The 14,426-nt window shown below is 59.9% G+C and overlaps 1 protein-coding gene and 1 long non-coding RNA gene across 2 annotated transcripts in view; one reads left to right on the top strand and one right to left on the bottom strand.

Moving 5' to 3' along the window:
• Positions 1-327: 327 nt before the first annotated feature.
• LOC138844133 (uncharacterized) lies at positions 328-4,653 on the bottom strand. Its single transcript, XR_016215048.1, has 3 exons — positions 4,515-4,653; positions 3,540-3,696; positions 328-622 (listed from the first exon to the last, which is right to left on the bottom strand). It is a non-coding gene; the product is annotated as an uncharacterized LOC138844133 (long non-coding RNA).
• Positions 4,654-4,725: 72 nt separating this feature from the next.
• EFCC1 (EF-hand and coiled-coil domain containing 1) overlaps positions 4,726-14,426 on the top strand; it is a 40,737-nt gene continuing 31,036 nt past the window's right edge. Inside the window, exons 1-2 of the mRNA XM_008260339.5 lie at positions 4,726-5,512; positions 6,843-7,129. Of these exons, the coding sequence (XP_008258561.4) occupies positions 4,859-5,512; positions 6,843-7,129 (941 nt within the window). The 5' untranslated portion in view covers positions 4,726-4,858. The remainder of the gene's footprint in view (positions 5,513-6,842; positions 7,130-14,426) is intronic.

The following is a 14,426-nucleotide window of genomic DNA, read 5'->3' as shown; positions in this document are numbered from 1 at the left end:
GGCGCATCTACCAGGATGCACCTGCCCCTGGGCCCCTCAGCAAGGGCAGCCAGGCACCATCGCTACATATGCGATCACCGTGGTCGGCTCCAGTTCCCTGCCCTGCTACAAAACACCGGAAGTTACTCCTCCTGACCGACTGCATCCCTGCCCCCATCAGCCATTGCCCCTCCACCTCCCTGGCAAACTGGACCAGCCAGGTCGGCCGTGTTTCCCCAACACCTACAGGACTTTAGCCTTAAGGATCTTGAATTTCATCTTCAAGGACTGTAGGAGAGGCAGTGCTTCTACCCTTCAATAAACAAAAAGCCAAGCGGGACTAAGATATTTTCTGAATTGTTCGGTTTACTGCAGTCCACGCAAATGCAGGGTAACTAAAAGGAATACAGGAAAAGATAGGGGAAAACAGATAAGTTATTCGAGCCTCAGAGGGCTAGGGATAAACCAGACACGGAGCACCCTCGGAGGAAGGTGACTCTCCAGGGGTCCGGCGGCCATCAACCCGCCGTGGTCAAGGAAGGGGCTTCTCACCCCAGCATGGCCTCCAGCAGCCAACAGCTTTTCAGGACAAATTCTTGCAGAGTGGAGTCACAGGGAGATGTGATTGGGTCCAAGTTCCTGTCTAGAATGCAAGAAAGAACTCAAGGATGAGACACAGATGAAGGTCAGCTGAGAAACAAGGCTGATTTGCATGCAAAGCCGAAGCAGAGGCACCCACTCTGGAGTGAGCTTACTCCAGGGTGAGCCGCACTCAGAGGGGGCCCAGGGCCATCCCTTCACAGGACCTGGAGGCACAGGGAGGGGTGTGTGGGCGGGGATTCATTGACTACTCTGGGAGGTGTAGTTTGGGTATTGCCCACTTCTCGGTCCTATTTTGGAAATCTCAGAAGTGTCACGGTGTTAGGTGCAGGAAGAGGGTAGGAGTGTCAGTGTGGGAATTGTATTATAATGACATCATAATTAGCTAAAAGTCATTGCAGGGACGCAGTTGGCAGCCACGTTGGTTAATTTTGGCCAGCACCGGCTCTGAGGGAGTCAGGTTTCGGGAGTGCAGGAAGAGGTGCAGTACGGGGTGGGACTACAGAGAGGGCCTGGAGACCCCCTTGCCACATCAAAATGGCAGTTTGAAGGCATGAGTATTTATTGCCCTGGAAGGTGTACTGTCTTAGCTTCCAGATGTCACCCGTGCAGGGAGAAGTCATAGACCCAAACTGTCTCACTGCACGCTGGTGCACGGTTGCCCACGTGGCTAGCAGTCGGCCAGGGGTAGTATGTTAGGAAGCTGGCACAGTTTTAGCCAGGTGTCCGCATGGCCCAGCTACCTGAGCCAGGCTCCACCCCCATCCTAATGGGATTCACTGCTCCTGCTTCCCTGCCCGCCCTCAGGCAAAGTTTTAACAGGGCCTGTTCCTGCACACTGCTCTCTTGGCTCTGCTCCCTGCTCTCTCAGCCCTTCTCTCCTACGCTCTCTCGGTTCCTCTCTCCAGCCTCCTCCTCTGGGCTCTCTGCTCTATATTCTGTCTTCGCTAGCTCCTCTCCTCTGGCTCTCTCTCTTATACTTTCACTCTTTTTCCTTCGCCGCCCCTTCACTCCGGTCTGTAGGGTGTTCCCCAATAAACCCTTTCCCTTACTCCGGTGACTGGTGTGTTTTGCAACGGCTAACATTAATATATAACACTGTACCCAGCTTCCTTGTTCTCTGCCAGCCACATGGCTCAGGGACAACTTGTGTTACAAGGAAAAGCTCAAAATGGGTTGAGGGATGTCAAAGTACTAGTCTTAGTACTTATAATTAAAATACCGATTGCCTTGGGTTCCCCAGAGTCACAGCACAGTGGCATATACATAGCATATACATAGCATATACACATGGCATGGCCGGCGCTGTGGCTCACTTGGCTAATCCTCTGCCTGCGGCGCCGGCATCCCAGGTTCTAGTCCTGGTTGGGGTGCTGGGTACTAGTCCCGGTTGTTCCTCTTCCAGTCCAGCTCTCTGCTGTGGCCCCCTGGGAGGGCAGTGGAAGATGGCCCAAGTGCTTGGGTCCTTGCACCCGCATGGGAGACCGGGAGGAAGCACCTGGCTCCTGGCTTTGGATCGACGCAGCGCTGGCCGTAGCGACCATTAGGGGAGTGAACAAACGGAAGGAAGACCTTTCTTTCTGTCTCTCTCCCACTGTCTATAACTCTCTCTCTGTCTCTCTCTCACTGTCTAACTCTGCCTGTCAAAAATTAAAAATAGTGCCGGCACACCGGGTTCTAGTCCCGGTCGGGGCGCCGGATTCTGTCCCGGTTGCCCCTCTTCCAGGCCAGCTCTCTGCTATGGCCCGGGAGTGCAGTGGAGGATGGCCCAGGTGCTTGGGCCCTGCACCCCATGGGAGACCAGGAAAAGCACCTGGCTCCTGGCTCCTGGCATCAGATCAGCACAGTGCACCGGCCGCAGCGCGCCGGCCGCGGCGGCCATTGGAGGGTGAACCAACGGCAAAGGAATACCTTTCTCTCTGTCTCTCTCTCTCACTGTCCACTCTGCCTGTCAAAAATAAAAATAAAAAAAATTAAAAATAAAAAAATACACATGCCAGCACCCTCCCCCACTCCACAACCCCCGCTAAGCATTGTTGCACTCTGTACTGTGGGATGAGAACTTCTGTAGCTTCCACCAATCAGTGAGGACATGTGGGAAGGCAGATCACCCACTTGGAGACTGGATCACTTGTCTTCGTAGGATTTAGTTGAAAAAGTTTATTGTCAACCCCAAAACAAGTCCTTGATGTGCCATACATTCTGTAAATGTTTTCTCCCATTATCCGTTTTCTCTTTTCATTTTCTTATTGTCTTAAAAGCTTTATCTTACTTGAAAGGCAGAAAGACAGCGAGAGAGAGAGAGAGAAAGAGACAGAGAAAGAGATATTCCATCCACCCACTGGTTCTCTTCCCAAATGGTTGCAACTGCCAGGGCTGGGCCAGACTGAAGCCAGGAGCCTAGAACTCCATCCAGATCTCCCTCATAAAAGGCAGGGGCCCACGTACTTGGGTCATCTACTGCAGTTTTTCCAGGCACGTTAGCAGGGAACTGGATAGGAAGTAGAGGAGCGGGGATTGGAACCGTCCTCATATGGGATGCCAGGATTGCAGGTGGTGGCTTAACCCACTATGCCACAACACTGGTCCCTGTCTTTTCATATCTTCTCTAGTGTAAAAGTCTTAAATCTCGGTAAGGTCCAATTTATTTCATTTTTTTCTCTTTTGGGCCATACAATTGGTGTTGCACCTAACAATCTTCACCTAACAGAGGCCCATTTTAATAGAAGTAAAGCTTGGTGTCTCAACATGAAACAAATCCACTGATCAAGCCTCCCGAACATCCAAAAGCTTGTGACACAGAATAACAGGTCAAGGACATTTCCAGACACATCTGGGGACTGCGCAAAATGATGCAACTTTCAGAAAAACCACCTGGCAGTAGCAAGAGCCTACAAAAAGTCCCCACTCACAAATCACTCAGGACGTGGAGCAAACAAACGGGCCCAGGGTGGATTTACCTCTGCACCTCCGCGTCCAGCCAGGAGAGGGCGCCGCGGAGCAGCCTCAGGTGCACGGGCTGCAGAGCCGCTGGGGAGCGCGAAGCTGGTTAGGAGCAGGGCTCCCGGGCAGGGAGCTGTGCTGGCTGACGTCACGTTCAGTGTCGGGCACCTGACACTGTAAGATCTGCGCCTTTTCCGTGTTTCGGCGGACAGTCACGTCCCTTCCACCCCAGAAAGGGCATTTGCATCACCAGCAAAGTTCCTTCCTGCCCAAATGCATGGAACAGTCTGGAACGAAACGCATCAGAAGTGCACCGCCGTCCTCTCCAGGTGGCAGGGAGGCGGGTTTCTTTCTTTCTTTTTTTAATTTCCCCAGACTCTGGAAACTCTGTGAACACAGCGCGTGGCCCCGCTCCGACCAGACTGAGCAGCCCTGGGCCACTCATTTCCATCCCCAGGCCTGGATTGTCCCCGTGCACCAGCCGCCTCCCCTCCCCCAGCTCAAACAAAGGACCGCAGCGAGACTTCTGACTTTGCCCGCTCTGAACCTCAAACAAAAACCTCCTGGATCCAGCCGGAATAGTTCCACGGGCGCCTGGTAACAGGCCGGGCGTGCACACGGGCCTGACGGCGCCATTGTCAACCCCGCTGCCCCCGCCAAGCGCGGGCGGCCGAGGCAGCCGGGGGCCCCTCGCGGTGCGACCGTGAGAAGCGATCCCGAGCCCGGCCACCGGCCCAGCGCAGTCGCTGCTCGGAGGCCCCGGGCGGCGGAGCAGCCCCCGCACGAGGGGCCGGGGCGGGGCGCTATCCTGTCCCCCCCCCCCGCCCACCTACAGCCTGAGCCACGCAGCCCGAGCCCCGCGCCCGCAGCACCACCCCGACTCGATCGGCGCTGCTGGGCCCGCCTCGAAGGGCTTTCCGAGGGCACGCGTGAAGCGCGAGGGCGCAGCGCACGCACCCCGGCCCCTCCCGGGCCCCGCGTCCCGAGCGCACCCGGCGTCCCAGGCTGTCGGCCCCGAAAGGAGCTGCCCGCGGCGGAGCGGGAGGGAAAAGGCCCATGCGGGGCAAGCTGAGAGCGGACACCGAGGCGGGCTGAGCACGGGCAGGAGCGGAACCCGGGGGATCCCGAAGACTCCCGAGCCCCCTCTCCCGGCACACTGCACAGAAGCTCGGTGCGAAGCCAGCGGCCCCGGCGCGGCTCCAACCGGACCGTGACTGCTAAAGCCCCTCCTTCCGAGAAGTTCTGGAGCCGCCCCTGGGAGTGGCAGGACGGAGGGCCCGGAGGAGGGACCCGCGGCGCGGCGCTGGAGCCGCGCGGTCCCCGCGCGCAGGCCGGCATGGAGGGCCCGGCGGGTGACCCGTACCGGCGGCCGGCGCGGCGCACGCAGTGGCTACTGAGCGCCCTGGCGCACCACTACGGGCTGGACCGCGGCGTGGAGAACGAGATCGTGGTGCTGGCAACCGGCCTGGATCAGTACCTGCAGGAGGTCTTCCACCACCTGGACTGCCGCGGCGCCGGCCGCCTGCCCCGAGCCGACTTCCGCGCGCTCTGCGCGGTGCTGGGGCTGCGCACCGAGGGGTCCCCGGCAGGCTCGGAAGCCGCCGAGGACGCGGCTGCCGGAGGCGCGGACTCTGGGGATGTGAGCGCCGGGGAGGGGGACGCGGACGTGGAGGAGGAGGCGCGGCTGGCGCTGTGTGCCGAGCCGCCCGAGCTCACCTTCCGCCAGTTCCACGCGCGCCTCTGCGGCTACTTCGGCGCCCGGGCAGGGGCCCGGCTGCCCCGCGGCGCCCTCAGCGAGCACATCGAGACTCAGATCCGCCTGCGCCGCCCGCGCCGCCGCCGCCGCGCGTCCCGCGAGCCCGGCCCCGACGGCGGCCCCGACGGTGAGCGCGTGGCGCGCCTGGAGGAGGAGAACGGCAGCCTGCGCGAGCTGGTGGAGGACCTGCGCGCCGCCCTGCAGAGCAGCGACGCGCGCTGCCTGGCGCTGCAGGTGCGCGCTGCCGGCCGCGGGACCGCGTGGTGGGGAAGGCTGGGTTGGGCCGCGGAGGTGCACCTGCGCGGCCCAGATTGGCGGAGGATGGGGAACCGGGCGCCGAGATCCGCCCTCCGCCACCCCACCCCACTTAGACCCGCTCGTGTACTGTCCCTGTCCCTCTTTATTCCACGCGAGTGCCCATCCCCCTAGCCTTCTCACCTGTTTCACTTCCTAAAGCCTCGGTCGCACACGGACTGCCACCCCACGCCTTTCTCCCCCGCCTCTTTTGTCTTGCCTCCTCTGACCTCGAGATAGAAGCCATAGGGTGTTTTTGGGGGGTCCCCACATGCTCTGTTATTTAGCAAGCACCCTTGGCTCTCCTTCCTGCAGGACTAATAGGGGATTTAGATGGAAGAATGCCTTATCCCTACCCTTAACCCAGCCCTACAGAGCTCCCTGTCGGGGTGGACAGCTCCTTCCGTCATTCCTCAGATGCTTATGGGGCTGCCGTGGGGCCAGAGCTGGAGCCCAAGTGGGAAATAGGGTGGCTAACGCTGTGGGTCAGGCAGTCGCTGGCCACCAAGGGCCATAAAGAAGGAGCCCTAGGAGGAGTCTTGGGCCTAGTTCCAGCCCCAGTACCCGGAATCGGCCCACACACACTTGTGCACTATGCCCAGCCACGTGCCCGTGCTGTGCTTTGGCTACAAGTCCCGGGAGGCAAGCAACAGCCCTGACCACAGGAGACCCAAGTCCAGGAGGGAGCCGACTGGGTTAGCGAGTACCCGGCCCCAGGGGGCAGAGTGCAGAAGCAGGCACGGTGTGATCTTCAGTGGCTGTGAGTGTGGAAGGGGCGCGGGCTGAGGCCAGAAAGTGGCCCCGTGGTGTGGAACGGGAGGTCCCGGGACGTGAGCTGAGATGGCGGTCTGAGATGACGCGCAGGTGTCTCCTGAGCACCGACTGTGTGCCCGGCGTGTTTCAGGCGCCAGGCACCACCTAGCAGCAAGCCCCCAAGGAACCAGGGCTGCACGCGTCCAGTCTGGGGCCGAGGAGGCAGGACAGTTGAATGCCCCAGTGCGGGAGGGAGGCCGAGAAGAGCTGTGACGAGTGGGGACCACAGGCACCGTGCAATGAACACGGGAGGGGAGGGAGGGGCAAGTGGAAGTCGTGGCTTCTGGCTCCTCAGGGCCATTGCCATGGGTAACTGAGTTTAGACATCGCGGGCCCTGCAGGTGCTGCTACGGGTGAGCAGAGCGCGCCGTCACCTTGCACCTCTGCAGCGTGAGGAGGGCGGAGCGGTCGCGCCCATGCCGCTCACCTCCCGCCCCCTGCCGCCCTGTCCCCGCAGGTCGGCCTTTGGAAGAGCCAGGCGGGCGGCCACGAAGAGGGGCTCGGAGGGCCCGAGGCTGCGGCGGAGCGGGAGCTGCGGCAGGCGCGGGGCGCCCTGGCGGCGGCCGAGGCCCGAGCGGGGAGGCTGCGCCAGGGCCAGGCCGAGGTGCGGCGACGCGCGGAGGAGGCCCGGCAGGCGGTGCTGCGCAGCCTGCGGCGCGTGCGTGAGCTGGAGGCGCTAGCTCAACAGGTGCCCGGCCTGCGGCGCTGGGTGCAGCAGCTGGAGGCGGAGCTGCAGCGCTACAGGTGAGCTGCGGCGCGCGGAGCAGGCGGCCCCAGGTGGCCCAAACAGGCCTCGGTTCTCCCAGCCCTCTGGCACGCGCGCCCTCGCCCCCGCGATGTCATGCCCTGCTCGTACGCAGGCGGCTCTTCCAGTCCCTAAATCCTTCGTCGACTCCATTGCTTCTTCTCCCACCGCCCCATCCATCTGTCCTCCTGTTCGTCCACTAGCGGGTTGCAGTGGAGTGGGCTCATTCCTGCTTACACTTGGCTTTGGTTCTGACGGTAACAGCCGTGTGCAGGCTGTGAGCTGAGTGCTTTTCAAGGCTAACCTCATTTAACCCTCACCGAAGCCCTGTGAGGTAGATGCCTTCATGCCTCCTCTTGTACGCTTAAGGAAACAGATTTATAGTGAGCCCCTGCTGCTGGCTCCCCCGGGACAGGAAGCTGGCCTTGGGACGAAGGTTCACCTGGCAGAGTCTCTGATGTGTGAATCTGGGCAAGTTGCTGGCTCTCTGTTTGCTCTGGAGTGGAACAGATCGCTACCCCTGCCTGCCAGAGACGCTGCCTGCCCGGTACATGCCCACTCACTCCCAAATCGCAAAGCACCTGTGCCTGCCCGCACCGGGCAAGGCTCCAGGGATGTGACCATGACCAAGACAGGCCTGAATCCCTGCCCTGTGCGGCCACCAGCGAGTGCGCCGGTGGGGTGGGCAGATGGGGTCCTCCTCATGCTTGCACCAGGCTCAGCCTCTGCGATGGCGAGAGCTGAGGATAGGAGGTCGCCCTGCGAGAGGAGCCAGAGGGGGGCCTTCTAGAACAGGGGAGCAGTATGGGCCAAGCCCTGAGAGAGGACCTCGAAGGAGGTGAAAGGCTGGCAAAGGCCGGTCCTTAGTTTAGGGCCGAGAAGAGGCGGCAAGGAGCTCAGTCCAGCCCTGGAGAGAAGCTGAGGCCAGGGAAAAGCACGGAGCAGAGGGGGCTGCAGGGCGATTTACATCTCAATAAAGAATTACCGGGCTCCCGCGGGGACTGAGAGGTGGGGGAGGGGGAGAAGCCCGAGAGGGGCCGTCGCCAGCCTCTCCCAGTGGGGATCGGCAGCCAGAGGGGCGGCTGGGACCCCTGTCCTCAGAGGCGGGCCCGCCCTTGACTTCTGAGGTGCTCACAGCTGGCAGATGACAGGGAACAAAGCTGCAGGGAGACCGGCCCTGGCCCAGCCTCCTGCCGCTGCAGATGTTTGGACAGTCACTTCCTGTTTGCATAGCTGACCGGCCAGGGAGCGGGGCTGGCTGGCGCGAGTCCCGCGGCTGGCTTGGAACTTTGTCCAGGAGGAGAAATAAAGGGTCTCTTCTCTGTTCAGCCCTAAAGTGACCACTGGTATGGTCAGTAGAGCAGCTGCAGACCTTAGGCAGCTGGTTACCGTGGGGGAAGTGGGGTCTTATCCAGGCACCGCTCAGTCCTCACAAGGTGTGCAAGGTCAGGGCTTGATCCCCATTTTAAAGACTGTAGGAGGTGAGCTCTGAGAAGTCAAGTAACATCCCTGAGGCCACAGAGCCAGAAAGTGGTAAAGAAGTCTGCCTGCCCACACAGCCTGTTTCTTTCTTTTCACTTTGCCTTTGTTGTTGATTCATGGTGGCAACAGGGTTGCTGCCCCTCCAGGCCTTGCAGCTGCTGTTCAGGCATAAGAAGTCAGAGGGGCAACATCGGGGGTGGGAAGGATTTTCCCTCTGTCGTCCCCACCGGGGCTCACACTTGCATCTCACTGGCCAGAGGGGATCTGGTCACACTGGTCTGTCTCCAACAAAATGGGCTCTACTAATCAGCACAAAAAGGGAGCAACTATGGCAGGGGCTCCCGAGTTGATGCCCAGAGAATGAGGCACGGGCGAGGACCACACAGTGATAAGATTAGACACATGGTTCTGTCGCTTGCTTCCCTGCCCCTAAAAAAACGCGCCCCAAAAACCTTGCCCAGACCTCCTCTGCTTGTGTCCTTCTTCTAATTTATTGTTATTTTATTATTATTATTTTTTTGACAGACAGAGTGGATAGTGAGAGAGAGAGACAGAGAGAAAGGTCTTCCTTTTGCCCTTGGCTCACCCTCCAATGGCCGCCACGGCTGGCGTGCTGCAGCCAGCGCACCGCGCTGATCCGAAGCCAGGAGCCAGGTGCTTCTCCTGGTCTCCCATGGGGTGCAGGGCCCAAGCACCTGGGCCATCCTCCACTGCACTCCCGGGCCACAGCAGAGAGCTGGCCTGGAAGAGGGGCAACTAGGACAGAATCCGGCACCCCGATCGGGACTAGAACCCGGTGTGCTGGCGCCGCTAGGTGGAGGATTAGCCTATTGAGCCACGGTGCCGGCTCTAATTTATCGTTATTCATTTTTATTTTATTTAAAAGGCAGAGAGACAGATCTTCCACCCACTGGTTCAGCCCCCAAGTGCTTGCAATAGCCAAGGCTGGGCCAGTGCAAGTGAGGAGGCAGGAGCTCCATCTGGGGCTGCTGCCTAGGTGGCGGGGACCCAGGCTCTTGAGCCATCTCCTGCTGCCTCCCAGGGGAAGCATTAGCAGGAAGCTGGCTCAGAAGCGGAGGTGTGACCCAAACTTGGGCTCCCTGGGACGGGCGTCCCAAGTGGCAATTAACCTCTGTGCCAAATGCCTGCCCCCTGCTCTGCCCGTTTCCCCTGGCCAGGGTTTGCAGGTTCATGGATGACTTAGCCCAAAGCCCTCGCTCTTTGAGGGCAGAGACGGGGAAGAGACAGAGCGGCCATGGCATTTACCGAGCATGCACTGCGTTCCAGGCGTGATGCCATGCACTTTTCCCATTAGCTCCTAGGAAGCCTGAGAGGAAAGTAGCACCTGCAGGCCTCAGAGGAGAAAAGCAAGGCCGGGCGGGAAGCAGTGTGCAGCGAGGGAGGGTTGGCGGCTCACCGGCGCATCCCCCAGGTTCTGGTTTGACAACACGCACGGGGTCACCTCTGCAGTTGCCTGTCAAGGGTTAGGAGCTCCCATGTCCTGGGAGTGTTGTGGGGACCTGCAGGCCTGCAGTCGGGAGGAGAGGGTCCCACACCACAACTTGGAGCCCCGTGGCTCCCTCTGTGTGACCGCACTGTGCAGTGCCTCCAGGTGCTCGGCAGATGTGTGTGTGCTGGGGGTGGGAGGGGGAGGGGCGGCGGTGGAATTCCTGTCCCTGCCCCAGGAACTGACAGCTTGAAGCCATCTGGTTGGAACGAATGGCCCGGCTCACACTTTCCCAGCCTCTAAGCACTGTTCAAAGTTTCTTTTCAAAGCCCTTTCCCAGACACCGAGTTAGTGACCTCCTAATCCTGCCCACTGAGGGTGACGGCGTGTCACCTGCCGGGGCAGGCGCTTTCACCCAGCCCCTGGACGTCAACTGCACGGGGACTCGGGTGGAGCACCCCAACTCTGAGCCAGACTCTGCCTCCTCCCGACACAGTCGTCTCAGCTCCGTGTTCTGCTCTAGGACTTCTGCTTAGCTCTGGGCCAAACCTGGCCAGTCCCTGAGCTGTGCATTCCAGCCCATGCTTAGCTCTTTAAGATTTAACTGCAGCCAGCCCTCGGCATCCACTGGCTTAGCTCCTGTGGATCCAACCACTGTGAAAATACTGGAGAAACCAAAAACGTCTGTACTGGACATACACAGACCAACACAACGCAGCGACTGCTTGTATCGGGCATTACAAGTCAACCAGAGCTGGTCTAAAGTATACAGGAGAGTGTGTGTGGGTGGAACCTGACTTTGGTGTGGCTGTGGAGGGACGGCTGACCTTACTGTAGAGCCCCTGTTGCACTTCGCAGTATCTGAGCTCCCTGTGTTTTCCATCAGCTGTCTGCCGTGATGACGATGATGGTGGTGGTGGTGGCGGTGGCGGCCATGACCCCTGAGAGTCCCCCTGAGAAGCAGGGCTGCAGTGCTGTCTCAGACCAGACATGTCCACTGCCTTCAGAGGGGGCTCGTGGACCCGAGGGGAGCTGGCCATGAGTGCACGTGTTCGGGGCTCAGATGTGCAGGGTGCGGAGGGACCTCAAAGGAGCTACTGCTACTTTCATGCTCGCAGGAGCTCCAGACTAGAGAGAAGCGCCCCAGGTGCCAAAAGGAGGCCTCAGGCCCCCGAGAGCTCGGGGACAAGGGGAGACCCTGGCGCTCCCCTGGCCCAGCCCTGCCCTCCCGGGGAGTGGTGCAGGCCAGTCAGAGCCGAGGCAGCCTCTGAGACCTGCTTCCCCACAGCACATCTGAGACAAGAAGCACTGCTTCTTCTCATCCCACCAAATAGTCCCTCCCCACAGCACGATTCTGGGCACAGCAGACTCTACTGACCGGGCAAAGGGGGAGGTGTGTTGCAGTAATGCTGTGGCTCCTTTGCATAACTGCACCAGCTCATTTGAATATCATAAATCTCATTTGATCCCTGCTCAGCCAACATCTTTCCCTGGCGCATCTCCCAACTTTGGCCCCGGCCTTTCTCCACTTTTCTATTCTCTGTCTTCTCTTTCTTTTCTTCCTCTCCTTCAGCCAGGTCTCTGAGTTTAGAAGCTTAAAGCCCCAGTCAAACTGACTTTGGTGAAAAAGAAACCGGTTCTTGAAACTAAGAAGTCCGGTCATGTCCCGCCTCAGGCCTGGCCGTTTCCAGGAACTCCAGCAATGTCACCAGGACATTCAGGATTGCATTTTCACTCTCGGGCAGGTTCTCTCTCCCAGTGGCCCCTGGGGTGCCTAGCGAACCTCACCACAGCTCTGACCAGTTGAAAGGCCACCTCCTCTCTGAGCCATCCCACTGAGGCCAGGGACCTGAGCCTCGCTGGGCCCTGAACCTGTCATGGGGTCCAGGACACTCTGATGCTCTGACTGGCCGACCTCAGCCACGCACCCACCAATGGTGCCAGAGCAAGGCCTGTCAATCACTGGAACCCGGGCCCTCCCAGGAGAATGGGGGGGGGTCTCCTGGGTGTGTTGATATACACCCCTCGCTACCTGTGGGAGCTGGCCGCCCTTCTTGTCCTGCGGGCCTGGGAAGCAAACCCGGCTCGGCATGGGCTGGGCTTGTCTCCAAGTCTGCTATTCCCTGCTGCCGAATGCCTCAGGGTCGTCTGGGGGACTCTGTCCCCCACCAGGCCTTGCTGCCTAGGCACTGTGGTACTTGCTGGGGAGAGACGGCTCTCCCTCCCCACCCCCTCACCCCTGCTTCCTTCTCTAGGCCCAAGCCTCGCCCCCTCCCCAGGAGGAAGCACCACACACAGTCTGTGGCCCAGCCCACGGCCCAGAGCGGGACACCTGCTGAGGCTGTGCATGGACAGATGAGGGACAAATGTGCCTTCGGAAGGTTGCTGGCCACCAAAACATCTGGGCAGAAGGGGCCCTGGCGCTTCAGATCCCTGAGTGGCCCGAGGATGCGGCTTTTTTTTTTTTTTTTTTTTGACAGGCAGAGTGGATAGTGAGAGAGAGAGACAGAGAGAAAGGTCTTCCTTTGCCGTTGGTTCACCCTCCAATGGCCGCCGCGGCAGGCGTGCTGCGGCCAGCGCACCGCGCTGATCCGATGGCAGGAGCCAGGTACTTCTCCTGGTCTCCCATGGGGTGCAGGGCCCAAGTACTTGGGCCATCCTCCACTGCACTCCCTGGCTACAGCAGAGAGCTGGCCTGGAAGAGGGGCAACCGGGACAGAATCCGGCGCCCCGACCGGGACTAGAACCCGGTGTGCCGGCGCCGCAAGGTGGAGGATTAGCCTAGTGAGCTGCAGCGCCGGCCAGATGTGGCTTCTTTTTTAAAAACTGATTTTTAAATTTCTTCAGAGAGAGAGATCGTCCACCTGCTGGTACACTGCCCAAATGCCCACAATAGCAGGACTGAGCCAGGCCGAATCCAGGAGCTCAGAAGACAATCCGGGTCTCCCACATGGTGGCAGCAACCCGAGTACTTGTGCCGTCCTCTGCTGCCCTCCCAGGGTGCACGTTAGCAAGGGAGCTGGATCAGAAGCAAAGGGGCCCGGACATGAACCCAGACACCCCAATAGGGATGCAGGCTCCCTCAGCGACAACTTAACCCCTGTGCCCAATGCCCACCCATGTTCCTGAGAAGCAATCGCCTTGCCCCTGGGTGGGAGGTCTCTGGGGGGTTCCTGGCAGCTCCTCCGTCTCCTGAAGCTTGCCATGTCTCAGCCACTTCCCTGTTCTGGGCCAGGGTTCAGCTGGGCCCCCTTGGCGAGACCCTCAGAGGCACCTGAGCAGGCAGCCTCAAACAACGGGGACAGAGCACCGAGCTCAGCTCAGCTCAGCTGCAGTGGGAGGCAGGCGCCAAGCTGGCCTCTGTGGCTTTGTTGTGGGGAGGATGAAAAGGCAGGAGGGGAGAAGCGGAGGGTGGAGGGAGGGAGGCAGAGGGCCGTTTATTCTGCCGGCCACCAAGGAGGGGACACAAAGGCAAGGCTGCCCAAGGGCCACCTCGCCTGGCCCCGAGGGACTGATGTTAGCAGGTCAGGAGAGAGGGGTGCAAGGGCAGGGGAGGGGGGAGGCAGGCAAGGCAAGGCAGGCACAAAGCACCATCTGGAGCCGGGAGGCCCCGGATTCCATCAACCCTGGAGACGGGCGTGTGGGTGGCCAGTGGCGGGAACAGATGCCCCTCTCCCAGGGACAATACCCAGAGCTCACAAAGGCAGGCCAGCTGGGCACCCACCCCAGGCCCCAGTGCACCGGGTCCTGGCTCAGAAGGCCCAGCCTGACCTGGACTGGAATTGGAGCTTTTCCACACTTTGATTCTGGGACTCTGGGATCCACCTCTGTGAATCTGGGATTCCTGGTCCATGGAGTGGGTACAGGATTCTGTTCCTCTGCTTCTTGGTACAAACACAAGGAAGCAGGGTGGGCAGTGGGGTGGAGCTCTGGGGCCATGACCCACAGCAAGTGCGTCTCACCTCCGTGAGCCTCAGCTTCCTCGGCTGAGTGATGGATGATAATAGAGTATTTGGGGGCTGGCGCTGTGGCACAGCGGGTTAAACCTCTGCCTGCGACACTGCCATCCCATATGGGGCCGGTTCGAGTACCGACTGCTCCACTTCCAATCCAATTTGCCTGGGAAAGCAGCAGAGGATGGCCCAAGTCCTTGGGCCCCTGCACCCATGTGGGAGACCTAGAAGAAGCTCCTGGCTCCTGGCTTTGCCCTGGCACAGCCCCAGCAACTGCAGCTATTTGGGAGTGAACCAGCTGATGGAAGATCTCTCTCTCTCTCCCCTCTCCTCCTTCTCTCTCTAACTCTGTCTTTCAAATAAATAGAAACTAAATCTTCTAAAAAAAATAGAGTATTTGAAGATTCAAAATGC

The sequence above is a fragment of the Oryctolagus cuniculus genome, chromosome 10 (genome assembly GCF_051225735.1).
Source record: "Oryctolagus cuniculus isolate XC-2025 breed Fujian yellow rabbit chromosome 10, ASM5122573v1, whole genome shotgun sequence".
NCBI lineage: Eukaryota > Metazoa > Chordata > Mammalia > Lagomorpha > Leporidae > Oryctolagus > Oryctolagus cuniculus.
This window is presented reverse-complemented; position numbering and strand designations above follow the sequence as displayed.